This window comes from Rattus norvegicus, chromosome 1 (assembly GCF_021556685.1).
Source record: "Rattus norvegicus strain SHRSP/BbbUtx chromosome 1, alternate assembly SHRSP_T2T, whole genome shotgun sequence".
Classification (NCBI taxonomy): domain Eukaryota; kingdom Metazoa; phylum Chordata; class Mammalia; order Rodentia; family Muridae; genus Rattus; species Rattus norvegicus.
This window is the reverse complement of record NC_141534.1, coordinates 176,010,961-176,030,920: the sequence shown is the minus strand read 5'-3', so window position 1 is coordinate 176,030,920 and position 19,960 is coordinate 176,010,961. Positions and strand designations below refer to the sequence as shown.

General features: G+C 41.2%; 1 protein-coding gene across 2 annotated transcripts in view; it reads left to right on the top strand.

The window, feature by feature from the left end:
- Window positions 1-1,865: 1,865 nt before the first annotated feature.
- Window positions 1,866-19,960, top strand: part of Ric3 (RIC3 acetylcholine receptor chaperone) — a 55,731-nt gene continuing 37,636 nt past the window's right edge. For both annotated transcript variants that reach the window (NM_001277069.1, NM_001115045.3), the window contains 1 exon segment: window positions 1,866-1,991. In NM_001277069.1, coding sequence (NP_001263998.1) covers window positions 1,868-1,991 — 124 coding nt within the window. In that variant the 5' untranslated portion in view covers window positions 1,866-1,867.

The window sequence follows — 19,960 nt, the reverse complement described above, 5'->3', positions numbered from 1 at the left end:
GCAGGGCTAAACCTCTGTAGGAAAGATATTTGGAGGATGTTTATCCTTTTTTGGTTTGTTTATCATTGGAGACAGGGTTTCTATGTAGTTTCGGGTGTTCTAGAACTCGCTGTGTAGACTAGGCTGGCCTTGAACTCACAGATAACCACCTGCCACTGCCTCCCGAGAGCTGGGGTTGGAAGTGTGCACCACCACGCCTAGCTTGGGTATCTACTTACCTAGACCTCATCCAGTTCTTTATTCAGCTGCATGCCTCATCCCGACTTTCAAAGGTGCCTGGTGCTTCTAACTACTAGAATTTATAGGTTCTGAGGAACAAATTAGTCTGCTTCCTAGAGGCTTTCCTCTTGTAACCAATTAACTTTTTATGTTGTGTACCTGCACTGCCCAATTTGTAGCTGTAAATGTGGCTACTGGGTCACTAAAGTGTGACTGACTAGTACTACACAATCTGAAATAATATGTTGGGTATACCAAATTATATAAAACTTATTTAAAAATTTCACGTCTTTATTTTAACCCTTTATATCGATTATTAGGAAACTAGACATTGTGTTTCTATTGGGTGATGTTGCTATATACCCAACGGAGTTTTGATCTTTCTTACCTGATATCCCTTTCTCAGCAGATATCTTGTTTCCTACCATTCTCTTTAGTCTTGTAGGTGTGTGTACTTTTTCATTTCATGAGGTGTCTACGGGAGGCAAAGACAAATACACATGTTCCATCCCCCCATGCTTAACTGAAAGTTCTCCCTACCCTTTTCAAAAATCTACTTTTGAGATCTACCGTCTCACCGCTTTATGTCTGGTCACCAATGGAAGGTTCAGCTAAAATAAATTACTGGTAGTTCTCTGAACATGGTGGGAAGCTTTGCATTCCCCTCCCCTAGCTTTCTTTACTTGCTTTTCCAGGAATATCCTACCCCTCCCCACCACACATGCACACACACACACACATCCCCAGCCTCTCTCGCTTGCCCGCCTATTAAATAAAAAGAGCTCAAAGTTTGCTTCGGCAGAGCCTTTCCTGACTGACTCCCTTTTGCAGTTGAGCTAGCTGTCCAGAATTTTATTTAGATACCAACCTGTTTCTCAGTGGAACCCATTTGATCCATCACACTCTGTAATGCTAACTTCAGAGTTTGGTGAGTAGATTAAGACAAACTAAAAGAACATTTGTTAAAGGAATAGAAATAGGTGGCAGGGAGCCAAGGTTTTTTAACAGATGAAGAGACGGGCTGAAAACGTTTCTTAAGGATAGTTGTTCTAAGCTGTTTCTTCTGGTGAACTTTTGACAGGTGAGGATGACTACAGGAATTATCCAGGTAGAGGGAACAGGGTGAGTAAACGTCCACTTGAAACAAGAAAATTGGTAGCAAATAATGTGTCCTCCAGTTTCTAAAGAACATTGGTAAGAGTAGCGCACGCAGGGTCTTGAGGTCAGGGAAAGACCTTCGATGTTGTTCCGAAGGTTATGGTAGGTCCTAGAAGGCTTTAAGCTATGGCAATAGCTCAATAGTTCTGAGTTTGGGAAGTGCATGAATGGAAGTTAGAAAAGTGAGTTTCTTCCACAAAGAAGGAAAGGGTTTAGGGTTGGGTGGTGAGCAGGAATGGAGAGAAGTGCAAAACTGCCAGGTTTAGGTGCTAGGATGCCCGGGCCTGGATGACAGCTGGATGACGTAGGCAAACTAGGAGACAGAAGCTTGCTGTTGGCTTACACCGCATCGCCCTGGGGCACTTTGGCAGAGTGGAGGGAGCTCTCTTCTTGTCCCTCGCGCGCCGCCGTCCGCTCAGCCTGCGGGTCGGGTGTGAGCCGGCTTGGGCGTTGCGGTTCCGGTTCCGGTTCGGCCCCGCCGTACGCAGCCATGGCGTACTCCACAGTACAGAGAGTGGCGCTGGCCTCTGGGCTCGTCCTGGCCGTGTCGCTGCTGCTGCCCAAGGCCTTCTTGTCCCGCGGGAAGCGGCCAGAGCCGCCACCGGGCCCGGAAGGTGAGCGCCGACTGGGCAGCCGCGGAGCTCTCCGGCGGTCATGGCCTCCCAGGCCCACACTCTTCCCCTCAGTGGCTTGCCTTACATCTTGTCACCTGTGCCTGAACTTAGAGTTAGTAGGTTTCCCCGTTCTGCCATGTATCTGTAGTAATCTTAGTTGATAGTGGAGTTTCATCTTGGTTTTGGGCGCTCACTGGTTCAGACTCTTGTTGCCTCTTACAGTACAACTTGAGCTGGGGTGGTAAACGCCTACAGTGCTACTGTTCTAGAGTCAGGAGGACCACTAAGTCCAAGGCCAGCCTGGTCTGCTTAATGAATTACAGGCCAGCTAGGGCTACATAGTAAAACTCAGTTTCAAAACAACAAAACCACATTTTAAAACATTTTTGTTCCTGAGGTGGAAATAAACAAGTTACTGCTCTCCTCATGGCTGTTATTCTTGGTTTTTTACAAGAGAATGTTTCAAAGTCAGCCCCTTTGACTACTACATCCTAGCAGTTTTACAGAATCTGTAAATGCCTGGACCTGGGAGAAGGGACTGGAACAATTTGCTGTTGTTCACTAAGTTCTGCTGGTAACTTTGCCTTGTGAATAATCCGCGCAATGTCCTTGAGCCATGCGAACTGTTTGTGAGCCGTCTCCTCTGATTTCAGCCTGTTGGTTGCTGGACAGCTCCCTTTGAACTGTAATCCTCTTTGAATTTGTGCATATTGGCTGTCCTTCCATCCTCCGGAGCATTAGAGATTAAAAGTACTATAAATGCAGAGCGCCATGCTCTAGGGGCTGAAGGCAGGTTGAGCACATTATTCTGCCTGCAGAATGCGTTTGATGAGCTGTGCTTGTTAAGCTGCACTTTCCGTCATTCCAAAATTCAAAAAGTTTTGCTCATTTTTTTTCCTTTCCGTGGTTTTTGTCTTGAAAAAGAGTAAATCTGAGGTAATCCTAATCAGTGAAGAGTTCTAAAACCCCCTTTCGCCTAATTGAAATATCTTAAAGAAATGCTATTGTACGTGAGTAGAAGATGCCCCTCCTGAGTGCTCTGGAGAGTATAAACTACGTTGTAGGTGTGACTCCGTACCTTGACAGCCCAGGTACTGGTGGCCAGTGTTCCCGCCTTGAGGTCCTTGCCTTGTCTGTTTTCTTCATTACTGAAATGCTCATCTCTTGCTTTCCTCTCATCATTCAAGTTTCTGCTCTGATATACCTTAGACCTTGCCTGCTGACCCCAATTGAGGTAAAGCTTCCCTCAGGGCCATTTAAGGGTAGTGTTGACTAACAGTAATGGTACATCCTGTCACATGTCATACAAAGTGTGTAGACTTGGACTGAATTCCAAGGAGCAGGAGTTAAATCCCCGACTAGGAGGACTCCTGGTTTAGTAGAGGAAAACAGATATGCTACCATGTCTTGACAGCCACCAAGGTGTTTGTTGCTGGTATTCATTCTGGTCTACACTGGGAACACTGAAGATGTGCATATGCAGCAGTCTGGTTTTTTCTCCCCTCCCCCCCCCCAATCTGATACATATAACATGTAATTTGTCTATTTAAGCACACAAATCAATTTTATTTTTGTATATCTACAGGTGTGTAGCCACCAGCCTAATAAGTTTTAAAACATTTCATCATCTCCCAAAGGTAGTCTCCTCATTTCTCCATCTTTAGCAAGGGCAACCAGTCTTCTCTTTCTATGTCTGGAAGATCACCTATGCACTTTCTGACTGGCTTTACACAAGCATACAGTCTCAAGGTCTATTTATCTTCTAGTTTGTACTGTATCCCTTTTAGTGGCTGAATAGTAGCTTGTGTTGATGGGCCACATTTTTCTGATCTCTTTGTTAGTTGATGGACATCTGGGTTGTTTTGCCTTTCAGCTCTTAGGAATAAGGCTACCATTTGTTTAAAGATTTCTGTGTGGTACATTTGTGATTAGAACTAAGCATGATTTCTTAGTCATATAGTTACATTTCACTTTTTGAGAAACTGCCAGACAGTGAACAAAGCAACTCTTCCACTTTATAGGCCTACCAGCAGTATGTGAAAGTTTTGATTTCCCTACATCTTACCAGTTGCAGTGGCAAGGTTGAAATGACTGTGTCCATCTTGGGTCCCAACCACATGATCGCCCTTGAGTAAGCCTGGTGGGCTTCCTGGCATAGTTTGTAGAGAAAATCTTTAGAGTGTGCGATTGTACGAGCAGAGTCTGGCGCGCTATGTGAATGTGCCTGCCATTTCTGGCATTAGCCTGAGACAAGCATCGCATGTTCCTGAATTTGGAGAAAACATGTCTTAATGGTTAAAAAAAGCCCCCTTCTGGGCTGGAGAGATGGCTCAATAGTTAAGAGTACTGACTGCTCTTCAAGAGGTCCCAAGTTCAAATCCCAGCAACCACACGGTGGCTCACAGCCATCTGTAATGGTATCCAATGCCCTCTTCTGGTGTGTCTGAAGACAGCTACAGTGTTCTCACATAAAATATAAATAAATAAGGCTTTTTTTTTAAAAGCCACCTTCTTCTGACCCAGATAATGGAGAGGCACCAGGCTTTTTGCTGTTTTGGCCACCAAACTTCTGTTAGTAAGTCCCAGATAAAGGACTCTGCAGTTCTGGATCTGTGAGTCTTTCTTTGGTCTCATGTTTCCTTGCAGCTGGTGTAGATACACAGGGCTAGTTTTTTGTTTTTGTTTTGTTTTGTTTTGTTTTTGTTTTGTTTTGTTTTCCCTTCAGGGCATTGATTACCTGTCATTCTGATTACAGCCATCCAAATGAGTCAAAAGTGGTGTCTCCTTGTGATTGTATTTTGATCTCTCTGGTGACAGATGGCAGATGGCATTAAGAAATGTGTGTGTGTGTGTGTGTGTGTGTGTGTGTATTTGCTTTTTGCTTTTTTGCATTTCTCCCTGCTGTAGAGAAAAGTTTGTTTAAATCGTTTAAGAATGGAGAACTTGTTTTTTTTTTTTTTTTTTTTTTTGGTTCGTTGACATGGTGCACACTCCACTCAGTAGTGCATTGTCCTCCCCTAATCAGGGTGTCACGCTCACTCTCTTCAAAAGAAGAAAGTTTTAAATTTTGCTGAAGTTCTTTTTTTTTTCTATTATTGCCTTTAGCTTCAGAGACAAGACAAATCTTTGTCGCATATAAAGATTTATTCCTATGTGTGTAAGTTCTATTGTTTATGATCCTGTATTTATATCTTTGAGCCTTTGAGGTTATTTTTTTTGACATATGATAAGAGGAAATAGTCCGACTCCATATTGGGGTGTGTAGCTGTTCTGGCACCATTTATTAAAAAGCAGCTCTTTCTCTCTGAATTAGTTTTGACATCCTTGTGAAAACTCAGTTAGCTATAAACATGAGGTCATGCTTATATTCTTTGTTCTGTTCCAGTAGGCTACACATGGTTCTTTTGAAACCATGACGTTGCAATCTCCTAAGTTTTTCCTTTTGTAAAACAGTTTAGGATTTTCTGTGTCCTGTGACTAGCATTTCTTTGGTAATTTTATGATCATTTCATTGTTTCCTGAAAGGAAACAATAGCAACGAAGAGTTTGCTGGGACTTTGCTTGATTGTTTCGAGTCAGTTTTGAGAATATTGCTGCCTTACCAGTGTTAAGCTTTCACTCTGTAAACACAGGGTTTTTAATTATCTAAATCTTTTTCTTTTGAGGAACTTTTGATTTTTGGTGTTTAAACCTTATTTTGTTAAACGGATCCTTATTTTCTCTTTATGCTATATTATGAATTGAATTAATAGTTTTATTTTGAGGCTTTTCTTTGCTAGACCACGGATACATGACACTTATGAATTGATCCTGTATTCTGACCTTGCTGAACTAGTTTATTAGATTTTTGAACATAATCGTGTTCTCTTCAAATGACATGGCTTTACATTTTGTTCTGGTCAGCATCCCTTTTGTTCCTTTTTTTTTTTTTTTTTTTTTTTTTTTTTGGTTAACTTGAGTCTCTAATACAAGTGTAGAATAGATGGGATAAAAGCCAATATTTTATCTTATTTCTGATCTTAAGATATTTCTTATACCTGTAAGTATAGTGTGGGTAGGGGTGACTTAGCTGTCTTTTATCAGACTAAGAAAATTTCCTTCTGTTTATAGTTTGTTGACTGTTTTGATCATATATTGGTTATTGATTTTTACCAAATGCTTTTCTACTATCAAGATGATTGTGTGGTTTGCTTTTAATTCCATTGATATTATATTTACATTAATTGATTTATAGATATTAAATCAACCTTGCATTCTTTGGCTGAAATGAAGAAGCAACTCTAAACACACCCCCCACCCCCATGTGTGTATGTTTGTTTCACACACACACCCTTTTTTTTTTTTAACTTTTGAGGACTAGGACCTGACCTGAGATTCCCCTAGGCCCTGAGGAGGAATATGGCACCTTCTCTAAAACAGGAATATACTTGGCAGAATCATAATAGCTGTGGTTTAATATCCTGAGAACCCAACTCTTCCCATCCTAAGGGGCTATGGTGTCTGTCCCAAATTGCTAGATTAGCTTCCTGCTGACTATTTCTCATTGCATGATATCTCTTGCTGACATCATTCCCAATTCCCTTTCAAGAAAAACTGTATATAAGATATTGTATTTCCTAATATGCTTCCTTGGCATAAGACATTGCAAGACCTCCTGACCCCAGCTTTCGTATCTTTTTTTATCTTCTCATCTCCTGGCCCTCACCCTTAAGACCCTGTAATTAAAGAATGACATGCAGGTTGAGGTCATTAACCATCCAGTGGGAGGAAGTTTCAGGTAGAGAAAACATAGTGTTGAAAAAGGCGTAAGAGTTTTAAGATCTGAGACCAAAGATGTTGAGACCAAATTGTGGAAATATTTCTCTGCTATAGTTGAGGAATCTGGATTTTACCCTACTCATCATAAGTTAGAAGACAGACAGTCGGTTTCAGGATGAGAGTGGTGTGGAGGCTCCATGGAGAATGTTCTTCAGGCAGGAGGTTGTTGTCACCTCTAGGTGAGATACCATGAGCATCACTAAGTCAGTGTCCTTGAGGTCATTTAAGTGGGAGAAGGTTTAGCCTGAGTTGTCTGACAGGAAGGGATTTATTGTACTGTGTAAGTGAAAAGATGGTTAGAACTGGTGTCCAGGGAGGTTTGAGCCATAGATTGTCTCATCAGAACTCAGCTTTGTACTGTGCCCTTCTCACAGTGACTCATCCATCTCCACCCTCCATCTCTGGGTATGAACAATGGCTGCAGCACTTCAAGGTGTTGCATGCTCACATCCTACCGTCCATAGAAGCAGAGGGTCTTCCACACTACTCAGGCCTAATCCCAACTCCGCTTTACAGAAAAACTAGCCTTTTGCCTTAATGTGTTGCATTAAGTTACTTTGGTGCTGTGAGGAGAAAAGAGATGCTAGATACCCTGGTCTCAAAGGAAAACGTGTCACCAGGGCAAGGAAGGCTGTCACCATTGTGAGGGAGGAGAAAGCAGTCACGAGGGATGCTTTTCTATAGATGCGACAGGAGAGGGAGAGGGGAGCATTATGGACTGTTCTCAGCCTTAGGTGAGTGGGCAAGTGGTAATATCTTTACCTCAGTGGGAATGGAGAAGGAAGAAGAAAGACCACTAGATTTTACTACTTGTTTCTCCAGCATTTATTTCTTCCTGCTATGGCATCTCTAGCTCCCTAATCCACTCCTTAGATAATGTAGTTGGAGATGGCTGAACACAGGCTGCATTGGAACGGGCTTCTAGAACTGCAGATAGTAGCAGGTATCAGCAGCCTGTGCCTGAAACAATCACCTCCCTCCATTTTCCTTCCTAAGCCTTAGGAACTGAGTTTGCTGTAAGTCTTTGGCAGTCTCACCACTGACTTTGCTGTAGTGTATTAAAACTCCAGGCTGTTCACTCCTTGTGATGGTCATCTAGGGTTGGTCTATTTTGTACTGTTCACTTGGCATTTTGGAACCAAATATGGGACTTGGTAGTTTTTTCCTGTTGTTTTGCTATAGCACTTCAGCTTCTTGGACTTTTTTAAAAGTAATTCCTTGTTGAATTCAGTGTCTCTATCATGTATCTTGAAAAAAAAAAAACTTTGTTAAAATGCTTCAAGCACAAGGGGGAAAAAAAAAAAAGAGTAGACTAATGCAGTCTACACCATCCTCCTTTGCCCTGGCCTGTGAGCAGGGTGCCTCTGTGCTGGAGCCATCAAGTTATTTTAAAATGTATCCGTTATTAGCAACTGCCTTTAAGATTGAAGAAACATTTTGTGTGAAGGCTTTCACGCATTTATTAGCCTTTGATTGCTATGGTCCATCTTCCTCTGCTTGCTCTCTCCGCTTCAGTCTGTTCTCTGTTGGGGAACCATAATGATCTTGTTTATGCCTACATTAATGCACAGCTCTCCCGTCCTCAGAACCCTCCAGTGGCTTCCAGGCTCACTGGGATAAAGGGGCAGAGTCTTATGTGACCCAAAGCCTTTTGGAAGCCTTCCATTCTTCTAGTTCCTTCTGCTTCCCCCTTCCTCCCATGCTGTTCTGGTCACACTGGCCATCTCCTGTTTCTTTAACACTCTGGGCATGCTCCCTCCTCAAGGGCCTTATATGTGGCTCTCTCTGCCTGAGAAGCTTTTCTTTCGTCTGTCCATATGCTTTTCCTCCCTCTTCGTGTCTTCACTGAGATGAATCTGATATCTTCTCTGGAGGGGTCAGAGTGAAGTGTGCTGTGGACCTCTGGTTACCTCTGTTAAAGTCTCAGCATCTCAAATCACTACCTATACTCTTTCCTCTTGATTTTTCTTCTTAGTGTTTATCATTATTTTTATTGTCTCTTTTCCCATTTAGAGGTGAGGCCCAACAGGGCAGGGGCATATACTACTCATGGCTGTATGCCCAGCAGTAGGCCAGGTGTATACACTGTAGACAGGAAGTATTTATTCACGCACGGAAGGAGTAAATTAGTGCACGCTGCTTGGTTGCTTTCCACTGTTAGATTTCATGCGCTATAACCATCACCATCAACTGTGTCATTCTTATATATTTGGTTGTGAGCCTAGCCTTAAAGGCTGAGCCATCTCTCCAGCCCACTTGTGTCATTCTTTTTTTTTCTTTTCTTTTTTTCTCTATATTTATCAAATTGGGTATTTCTTATTTACATTTTAATTGTTATTACCTTTCCCGGTTTCCAGGCCAACATCCTCCTAACCCCTCCCCCTCCACTTGTGTCATTCTTTATGGTTACATAATTGCTCTTGCCTCCATGTGTTAAACCACTGTGGAACTTGTAAATTATATTCACAAAGAGCTTTAACTGAGATGAGAATGCTGTATGATACAAATGTATCAAATGTATGTATTTATTAGAAGTATGTACAAATTTTAAGTTATTCTTTACATATTTCTGTGCTTTTTTTTGATATGGGTATACAGTTCTCTTATGATCAGGCTCTTTTTTTCCTCCATACCCCTAAGAGTTCTTTTCAAAATCTGTTGGAGAGCGACAGCAGGCCTGTAGTGGTAGAGTCCACGAATCACTCTGCATTCTGCAGAGTGCAGCAGTAATTATCTCCATTCTTTCAGACTTCATCTCGTGTAATTCATAAAATTCACTTTAGTTCAGAGACTTTATTTCCCAATTCTATTGGTAGAAATTACTTGATGAATAGACAGACTTGAATGAATTAAGTATTGTTAGTTGTCCATTTAACCTGAAGGTTGTCCCTGTTGCTAGAACTAAGGGCCAAGATGTTCTGCTTTCTGTGAATCACCCTTTATCACCTAGCAAGTTCCCTTTCTGCTGTAAACCTCACCACGAAGCCATTCCTTTTGCTGGCATTTTTGCAGGTCTTGACTTGTCTCCTCGACCAGCTTTTTGAAGTCTGAGTCACTTGTGCTGATTACTTCTGTGCTGGTTCATCGTTCTGACCTTTCACAAGACCTGATTTGCTCACTTTTACTTCCCATTTATATTTACCTTTCCACCTTGCTTTTCCACCTGCTGAGACTTTCTGAAATGTCCAGCTTTAGAGCTTTCCTCTTAGGGTCTCATGCTGTGAAATTGAGTCTCTGTTTAAAAAACAAAAAACACACCAAACAATCAACAAACAAAACACCAACTTCTCAACCCTGTCTTCCTGAGCTTGTGCCACATAGCTCCTACTCCTGTTGCTACAGCCACCAAAAGGGTATACATTTCTTCTTGGTCATAGTAGTGATCCCTCAGCTTACCTGGTACTTACCTTTAGTGGAACATTAACAACACACTGGATCAAGGTAACACTCTGTAGTGTTAGCCAAATCAGACTTTGAATGACATCAAGATAGTTGAATCCTCTAAGATACTAGAACTGGCATTAGCAGTGCCTTGTCCACCATCTGCACTGGCTGGTAGCCTTTGCTGCTGCCACAGTCACATACCTGAATGTGCCTGCCGTGCTGTCTGATAAGCCCCTCACTTTAGTACTTAAGCAGGGCAGTTTCTTCCTGGCCACTTCCCAGGAAACTCATTCCCTGGAATCCTAGCCCAGTCTCCTGTTTTTGTGTATTTGAGTGGTGCAGAGCTCACTGAGTCTTGGTTTCTCTGTGCTACAGAAATGCATACATATAGGTTAGATGCATGTGTTGCTTTGCTACCCCTCGTATTGGTGTATAAGTGTGCAAGGATGGGCATCTCATTATATCTATTCTCCTTATGAAACTGGAAACCTGCACCGAAGGAAATAGGAGACTGCTGAGGAAGAATCAGTCGGAGCCGTTCCAGCTCCACATTAAGTCATGTGGAGTAAGTAATGTTGCTACAGCTGCAGTGTTCATGGAGAAGCTTCTGCATCTTAAGAACCTGGCATTAAGACCGTTCTTAAATTGTGGTTAGCAGACATGCAAACACATCTCATCTTTTATTGATTTATTTGCCCCATTAAGACCTTTCATGAACTGCTCTAATGAAAAATATAAACACATCCAGCTCTTTATTGATTTATTTGTTCAAGAATGAAATGCTACAGATGGTTAATGCTACTTTCAGAAAGCTCTTTTGTTAATAGTGTAAGAGTTTGTCTCATGAGCAGCAGTAGGGTGGTTATTAACAAGCAAAAGTAAAACTCCGGAAAGCCATTAAGGTTTTAGTCAAATCTAAATGATATGCTAAAGGAAAACTTAAGAGTCAAATAAACCTAGATGTGGGGAAAGCTTTCAATAGACCATTTGGATTGGGTTAAGTCACATTTTATTGAAGATTTAAGTACTTTCTGAGATTACTGCACAGATAGTTTCTTCATTGGAAAAATATAAATTTTAATGTCTTTAGTAATTTTATTCTGGTCTTTTCATCTGTTTAGTTACAGGTTTTTATTATATATTTTCTTTGGAGGGTTAGTAAGAAGGTGTGTGCCAAAATACAGGAGCCAGTTCACTTCTTTCACTGTGTGGATCCTGAGGATCAAAACTCCAGCATCAGATCTGTCAGCAAGGACCTTCCCCACTGAGCCCTTACTGGCCCTCATCCATTTCCTTTATTTGTGCATGATGCATGCATGTAGCGTATGTGCACATGTATACACACACACACACACACACACACACACACACACACACACACACACACACACTCACACTCACACATGTGTGCAGGTCAGAGGACTTGAAGTCCTTGGTTTCCATCTTGTTTGAGATGTGGTCTCTGTTTGTAGCTGGGTTCCCAGCTCATCGAGGGAGCGCTGTTTTACAGTCACAGGCTGGCTGTCGAGTCCAAACTTAGGCCCTCATCTTGTATGGTAAGTGTTTTTACAGCTGAGCCATCCACAAACCACATTAAAGCAAATCTTTAAAAAGGCCCACAAGTCCTAATCGTAACAGAAAACTTTGCAGTACTAAAAGATCAGAAGTTCTCTAAATGATCTCTGTCTGGAGACTAGGTAGATAGCTTGAAAGTTTGTTTAAGATGCTGGTCAGTAGTATTGGTGAACTGAGCTACACATCACCATGGCACCGTGGCTATATTTCTGGGCCAAGGTATTGATCACTCCCAGATAAAAAGGTAAAACAAAACAAAACAAACAAACAAACAAACAAAACAGGTGGGGAGTTGAGTAGCATGGGCATAGTATAATGTCATGCCAGATTTTTTTTTAAAATGTTATACAAAATATTGGGGACAGTCAGTTCATAAAGAGGTTTATTTTTAGCTCTTAGTTTTGGAGGTTCTGGATTGGTTTGGCCTGCTTATTTTGGGCCTGTGGTGAGGCAAGAACAAAACCTCTTACATTAGGATCCAGAAAGCCAAAGAGTGAGCGGGGAGCTGGGTTCATTCCCACAATCACCCTTAAAGGCATAACCGCCAGTGACCTAAAGACCTGCCACTAGGCCCCTCTTGAAGGTCCCTTCAGTCCCCAGCAGCAGAACCCTGAACGCCAAGGTTTTTTAACACTGGCCTTTGGGAGGTATTAAGGATCCAAAACAATAGTGCTCTTCAGTGGTCAAGACTTTAGGTTCTGCTTCATGGCACGGATTTCTAACCCCAAGCGAAAGTACTGACTCTGCTCTGTCCAAAAGCCTTGGTAGCTTACTACGGGGAAGGCCAGAGTTCTTAATGCCAAGCAGTTTTTTCTCCAGCAGCAAGTACTGTGGCCAAGAAGTATTAAAATGGTGCTGGTGATATGATATGCTGCCTGGAACCAAAGCAGGAAGAACTCAGAAGAGGGGAGGAGCCATCTCATTGACAGCCAGTTAGTACCGAGTAAAGCAGAGCATTTGCTCTTGTACTCTAAGAGTAATGTTTGCACTTTGAGATGTGTAAAATATTTAAGACAAGAAGAAATGAAATAAATGGCAACCAGTTAAGGTCATATATTTATAGCAAAAATGATGAGATATTAACATGAAAGACAAATCTTTTGACTAAAAACTGTGGTAGGCTATATGTACAACAAAACTTATAATTTAAACAAGTTTAGGTAACAGTTCAGTATCATTAAGGACATTTGAACAACTATAACCACCGTTTACTTATAAAGTTTCAAACATTCAAGGCAATATTGAATGTATATTTATAAGTTATTTCATGTATGTGAGTGTATGCAGTACTCATGGAAGCCAGAAAAGGGTGCTCCATCTCCTAGAATTGGAGTTACAGATTTATGAGCCGTCAAAACCCTGGTCCTCTGCAAGAGAAGCAAATGCTCTTAACTACTGAGCCATCTCTCCAGCCCCAGTATTACATGTGTTTTATGCTTACTTAATCATTACAAACCATGATTACTGCAATGAAATGTAAAAGCACACTAATGCAGTCACGTACTAGGTGTTCGTATGCTGGTATTATATACCCTGGGTACATGAGACCTGCACCAACCAACTTGGACACATAATAATTTGTTAGGGGACTTGGTTAAAAGATGAGAGAGAGAGAGAAAGATGAGAGAGAGAGAGAGAGAGAGAGAGAGAGAGAGAGAGAGAGAGAGAAACACACAGAGAGAAACAGATGGCCAAATAGCAGAAAACATTCAAGTAGTAGAGACCAAACAAGTTAAATGGAGGGGAATACAAGAAGTGGGGCCCATGATGGCTGCATAAAGTATGCTCCCATAAGACTGCATTGCCTAGCCATGGCGTCACATCTTAACTGTGGGTTTACGTTGATGTTCACACAGCAGAGTTGCTGGCACTGCAGTTTCAGGGCGTACTCCTGTTGTTAAGTGAAATGACTGTATGAACACACAACTCTGAGAGTGACGGCAGGAGCACTGGGTGCTAGGTGTGAACATGTGACATGTTATCCATACTTTTGTGGTATGTCAGCCATACCTGAATATTGCATAGTTGAAATTTTTCTCTTAAAAATCACTCTAAGTAGTAGTTTCCACATGTTTTACTGTTGTTGACTTTTAAAGCATTTGAGATTATTCTGTTGTTTACCAAGCTCTGAGAGGTGCGGCTTCCCTGTGGAGGCCGTCTATCTGTATAAAGAGAAGAGTCCCTTTGTCTCCACATTCTGACCCTACTGGCTCAACTACATCCTTGGGTTTAGAGGTTTTAGGTCAAAGCCAAAGTTTGAGAGAATGAGTCTACAAAGGCAGGGTGTGGAAGGTGAAAATGAGTTTCATTTTCAGGTTTGAGGTGATAAACGTAAAAAAGAAATAAACAGCTGGTGTTGGGGATAAGACAAAGAGTTTAGGGGAAAAGTTAGGATTATGGCTTTACATTTTGGAATTCATAGTGAATTCCTTCAGAATAAACACATTTGCAAAAGGGAAAGAAAGAGGTTGAGACAGAATCTTGGAGGATAAAGGAACTATGTAAGAGACAGGGAAGGGCTTGGGAGAGTAATGTCCTATACAGATCACGGTAGGACAATTTGACAGAGCTCTGTTCAAGGTAATGTTCATCGAGCAACTAATATGTCAACATTGATACCCACTTTCTTGCAGAGAAACGAAGTAAGAGAACAAGAAAGGCCACTGACTTGGTTGAGGCAGTGGGAACCTGCTGCAGTAGCTGTCATCTGCAAATGTGTTGGCTTGTTTTAAGTTTGGTCTGTGTCTGCTATGGTGCCAGGCATGCTGTAAAGTGTTCACTAGTGAATACATGAACTGTTAGAGTGAAGAATTCCTTCTAGGTTATAAAACTTGTTTTTACCATCTAGCCTATCTGATGGATATGTTCAGTTCTTGCCTCCTCAGGATTCACTCAGTGTTGGTTTTGAAACTCCTGCTCTGTTCTTAGTCCCATGAGCCACTTCTCCATGTACAAAGGTTCTGGGGGGCTGGGGAAATGACTGAAGGGTTAAGGCACTGGGGCATTTCTACAGCGATGTCTCCAGTCAGACCTTTTGTCTGTTTTGTGTTAGGTTGTCTTTTACCATTCAGTGCTAAGAATTTAAGAGTAGTTTGGATACCAGCCCTCATCAGGTAAATGATTTGCTAGTCTTTTCCTCATTCACTTGGTTATATTTATTTCCTTGATGGTGTCTTTTACAGGCAAAAGTTTGTGTCAGAATTACTTCCTTTTTATTACTTTGGTTTTACATTTGAGAAATCGCTACCTAATTCAGAGTCATAAAGACTTACATCACTAATTAAGATCTTTTACCTATTATATTTAAGCCTTTCGTCTATTTCAGGTTAATTTCAGTATAGTGTGGAATATAGGTCCATTTTGTTATTTTTACACATGACTGTGGAATATGGTGTCTCTTTTACACATTTGTTGAATGGCTACACTCTTTTCTCTCCCTACTCCTTCTAGGTATGTTTATGTATGCATGCGTGTATATTTTCCCTGCACATACATAGCTATGAGGAAGTTTAATTCATAAATACATACCAGGAACTGATACTAGAGTAGAACGGTCGCAACAATGTTACAATAGGACTGGTGGCATCATCACTTTTCAGATTGGTGGTCATCACTTGAGCAGGGCTGCCACAGCCACCCTGGTAACTGAGGGAGCACTCACTGATGAGCAAGCAGGTAGCTACTCCTCGTGGGTGCTGTGGGTGGAGGGGTAATTTATGCACTAGGCAGGATGGGGTGACATGGCATAACTTTTATCACACTATGCAGGATGGCGTGTATTTTTTCTTAACTGCTTATTTTGGAATTTTCCACTTACTATTTTTAGATCATGGCTGTGGGTAACTGAACCTATGGAAAGAGAGACCATGTATAAAGGAAGTAGGCTGCTATACTTTGGTTTCTGTTACTGTCAAAAATGGCCAATAGTCAGAATTTCATGTGGCATTCCGTCTGTTTCTCAAAAATATGTTGTACCTGAAAACCTTTCTGATACTAGTCTTAAACCAGGTGGTTTGGTTTTGTGTTTTTTTTTGTTTTTTTTTTTTATTAACTTGAATATTTTTTATTTACATTTCGAATGTTATTCCCTTTCCCGGTTTCCGGGCAAACATCCCCCTAATCCCTCCCCCTCCCCTTCCTTATGGGTGTTCCCATCCCCACCCTCCCCCCCCTTGCCGCCCTCCCCCCCACAGTCTAGTTCACTGGGGGTTCAGTCTTAGCAGGACCCAGGGCTTCCCCTTCCACTGGTGCTCTTACTAGGATATTCATTGCTACCTATGAGGTCAGAGTCCAGGGTCAGTCCATGTATAGTCTTTGGGTAGTGGCTTAGTCCCTGGAAGCTCTGGTTGGTTGACATTGTTGTTCATAAGGGGTCTCGAGCCCCTTCAAGCTCTTCCAGTCCTTTCTCTGATTCCTTCAACGGGGGTCCTATTCTCAGTTCAGTGGTTTGCTGCTGGCATTCGCCTCTGTATTTGCAGTATTCTGGCTGTGTCTCTCAGGAGCGATCTACATCCGGCTCCTGTCGGTCTGCACTTCTTTGCTTCATCTATCTTGTCTAATTGGGTGGCCGTATATATATGGGCCACATGTGGGGCAGACTCTGAATGGGTGTTCCTTCAGTCTCTGTTTTAATCTTTGCCTCTCTATTCCCTGCCAAGGGTATTCTTGCTCACCTTTTAAAGAAGGAGTGAAGCATTCACATTTTGATAATTTGTCTTGAGTTTCATGTGTTCTATGCATCTAGGGTACTTCTAGCATTTGGGCTAATAGCCACTTATCAATGAGTGCATACCATGTGTGTTTTTCTGTGATTAGGTTACCTCACTCAGGATGATATTTTCCAGTTTCAACCATTTGTCTATGAATTTCATAAAGTCATTGTTTTGATAGCTGAATAATATTCCATTGTGTAGATGTACCACATTTTCTGTATCCATTCCTCTGTTGAAGGGCATCTGGGTTCTTTCCAGCTTCTGACTATTATAAATAAGGCTGCTATGAACATAGTGGAGCACGTGTCTTTTTTATATGTTGGGGCATCTTTTGGGTATATGCCCAAGAGAGGTATAGCTGGATCCTCAGGTAGTGGAATGTCCAATTTTCTGAGGAACCTCCAGACTGATTTCCAGAATGGTTTTACCAGTCTGCAATCCCACCAACAATGGAGGAGTGTTCCTCTTTCTCCATATCCTCGCCAGCATTTGTTGTCACCTGAGTTTTTGATCTTAGCCATTCTCACTGGTGTGAGGTGAAATCTCAGGGTTGTTTTGATTTGCATTTCCCTTATGACTAAAGATGTTGAACATTTCTTTAGGTGTTTCTCAGCCATTCGGCATTCCTCACTGTGAATTCTTTATTTAGTTCTGAACCCCAATTTTTTAATAGGGTTATTTGTCTCCCTGCGGTCTAACTTCTTGAGTTCTTTGTATATTTTGGATATAAGGCCTCTATCTGTTGTAGGATTGGTAAAGATCTTTTCCCAATCTGTTGGTTGCCGTTTTGTCCTAACCACAGTGTCCTTTGCCTTACAGAAGCTTTGCAGTTTTATGAGATTCCATTTGTCGATTCTTGATCTTAGAGCATAAGCCATTGGTGTTTTGTTCAGGAAATTTTTTCCAGTGCCCATGTGTTCGAGATGCTGCCCTAGTTTTTCTTCTATTAGTTTGAGTGTATCTGGTTTGATGTGGAGGCCCTTGATCCACTTGGACTTAAGCTTTGTACAGGGTGATAAGCATGGATCGATTTGCATTCTTCTACATGTTGACCTCCAGTTGAACCAGCACCATTTGCTGAAAATGCTATCTTTTTTCCATTGAATGGTTTTGGCTCCTTTGTCAAAAATCAGGTGCCCATAGGTGTGTGGGTTCATTTCTGGGTCTTCAATTCTGTTCCATTGGTCTATCTGTCTGTCTCTGTACCAATACCATGCAGTTTTTATCACTATTGCTCTGTAATATTGCTTGAGTTCAGGGGTAGTGATTCCCTCTGAAGTCCTTTTATTGTTGAGGATAGTTTTAGCTATCCTGGGTTTTTTGTTATTCCAGATGAATTTGCAAATTGTTCTGTCTAGCTCTTTGAAGAATTGGATTGGTATTTTGATGGGGATTGCATTGAATCTGTAGATCGCTTTTGGTAAAATGGCCATTTTTACTATATTAATCCTGCCAACCCATGAGCATGGGAGATCTTTCCATCTTCTGAGGTCTTCTTCAATTTCGTTCTTCAGAGTCTTGAAGTTCTTATTATACAGATCTTTTACTTGCTTGGTTAAAGTCACACTGAGGTACTTTATATTGTTTGGGTCTATTATGAAGGGTGTCGTTTCCCTAATTTCTTTCTCGGCTTGTTTCTCTTTTGTGTAGAGGAAGGCTACTGATTTATTTGAGTTGATTTTATACCCAGCCACTTTGCTGAAGTTGTTTATCAGCTTTAGTAGATCTCTGGTGGAACTTTTGGGATCACTTAAATATACTATCATATCATCTGCAAATAGTGATATTTTTGACTTCTTCTATACCAATCTGAATCCCCTTGATTTCCCTTTGTTGTCTGATTGCTCTGGCTAGAACTTCAAGAACTATATTAAATAAGTAGGGAGAGAGTGGGCAGCCTTGTTTAGTCCCTGATTTTAGTGGGATTGCTTCAAGTTTCTCTCCATTTAGTTTAATGTTAGCAACTGGTTTGCTGTATATGGCTTTTACTATGTTTAGGTATGGGCCTTGAATTCCTATTCTTTCCAGGACTTTTATCATGAAGGGGTGTTGAATTTTGTCAAATTCTTTCTCAGCATCTAATGAAATGATCATGTGGTTTTGTTCTTTCAGTTTGTTTATATAATGGATCACGTTGATGGTTTTCCGTATATTAAACCATCCCTGCATGCCTGGGATGAAGCCTACTTGATCATGGTGGATGATTGTTTTGATGTGCTCTTGGATTCGGTTTGCCAGAATCTTATTGAGTACTTTTGCGTCGATATTCATAAGGGAAATTGGTCTGAAGTTCTCTTTCTTTGTTGGGTCTTTGTGTGGTTTAGGTATAAGAGTAATTGTGGCTTCATAGAAGGAATTCGGTAGTGATCCACCTGTTTCAATTTTGTGGAATAGTTTGGATAATATTGGTATGAGGTCTTCTATGAAGGTCTGATAGAATTCTGCACTAAACCCGTATGGACCTGGGCTCCTTTTGGTTGGGAGACCTTTAATGACTGCTTCTATTTCCTTAGGAGTTATGGGGTTGTTTAACTGGTTTATCTGTTCCTGATTTAACTTCGGTACCTGGTATCTGTCTAGGAAATTGTCCATTTCCTGCAGATTTTCAAGTTTTGTTGAATATAGGCTTTTATAGTAAGATCTGATGATTTTTTGAACTTCCTCTGAATCTGTAGTTATGTCTCCCTTTTCATTTCTGATTTTGTTAATTTGGACACACTCTCTGTGTCCTCTCGTTAGTCTGGCTAAGGGTTTATCTATCTTCTTGATTTTCTCAAAGAACCAACTTTTGGTTCTGTTGATTCTTCCTATGGTCCTTTTTGTTTCTACTTGGCTGATTTCAGCTTTGAGTTTGATTATTTCCTGTCTTCTACTCCTCCTGGGTGTATTTGCTTCTTTTTGTTCTAGAGCTTTTAGGTGTGCTGTCAAGCTGCTGACATATGCTCTCTCCCGTTTCTTTCTGCAGGCACTCAGAGCTATGAGTTGTCCTCTTAGCACAGCTTTCATTGTGTCCCATAAGTTTGGGTATGTTGTACCTTCATTTTCATTAAATTCTAAAAAGTCTTTAATTTCTTTCTTTATTTCTTCCTTGACCAGGTTATCGTTGAGTAGAGCATTGTTCAACTTCCACGTATATGTGGGCGTTCTTCCCTTATTGTTATTGAAGACCAGTTTTAGGCCGTGGTGGTCTGATAGCACGCATGGGATTATTTCTATCTTTCTGTACCTGTTGAGGCCCGTTCTTTGACCAATTATATGGTCAATTTTGGAGAAAGTACCATGAGGAGCTGAGAAGAAGGTATATCCTTTTGCTTTAGGATAGAATGTTCTATAAATATCTGTTAAATCCATTTTGTTCATGACTTCTCTTAGTCTGTCTATGTCTCTTTAATTTCTGTTTCCATGATCTGTCCATTGATGAGAGTGGGGTGTTGAAATCTCCTACTATTAGTTTGTGAGGTTCAATGTGTGTTTTGAGCT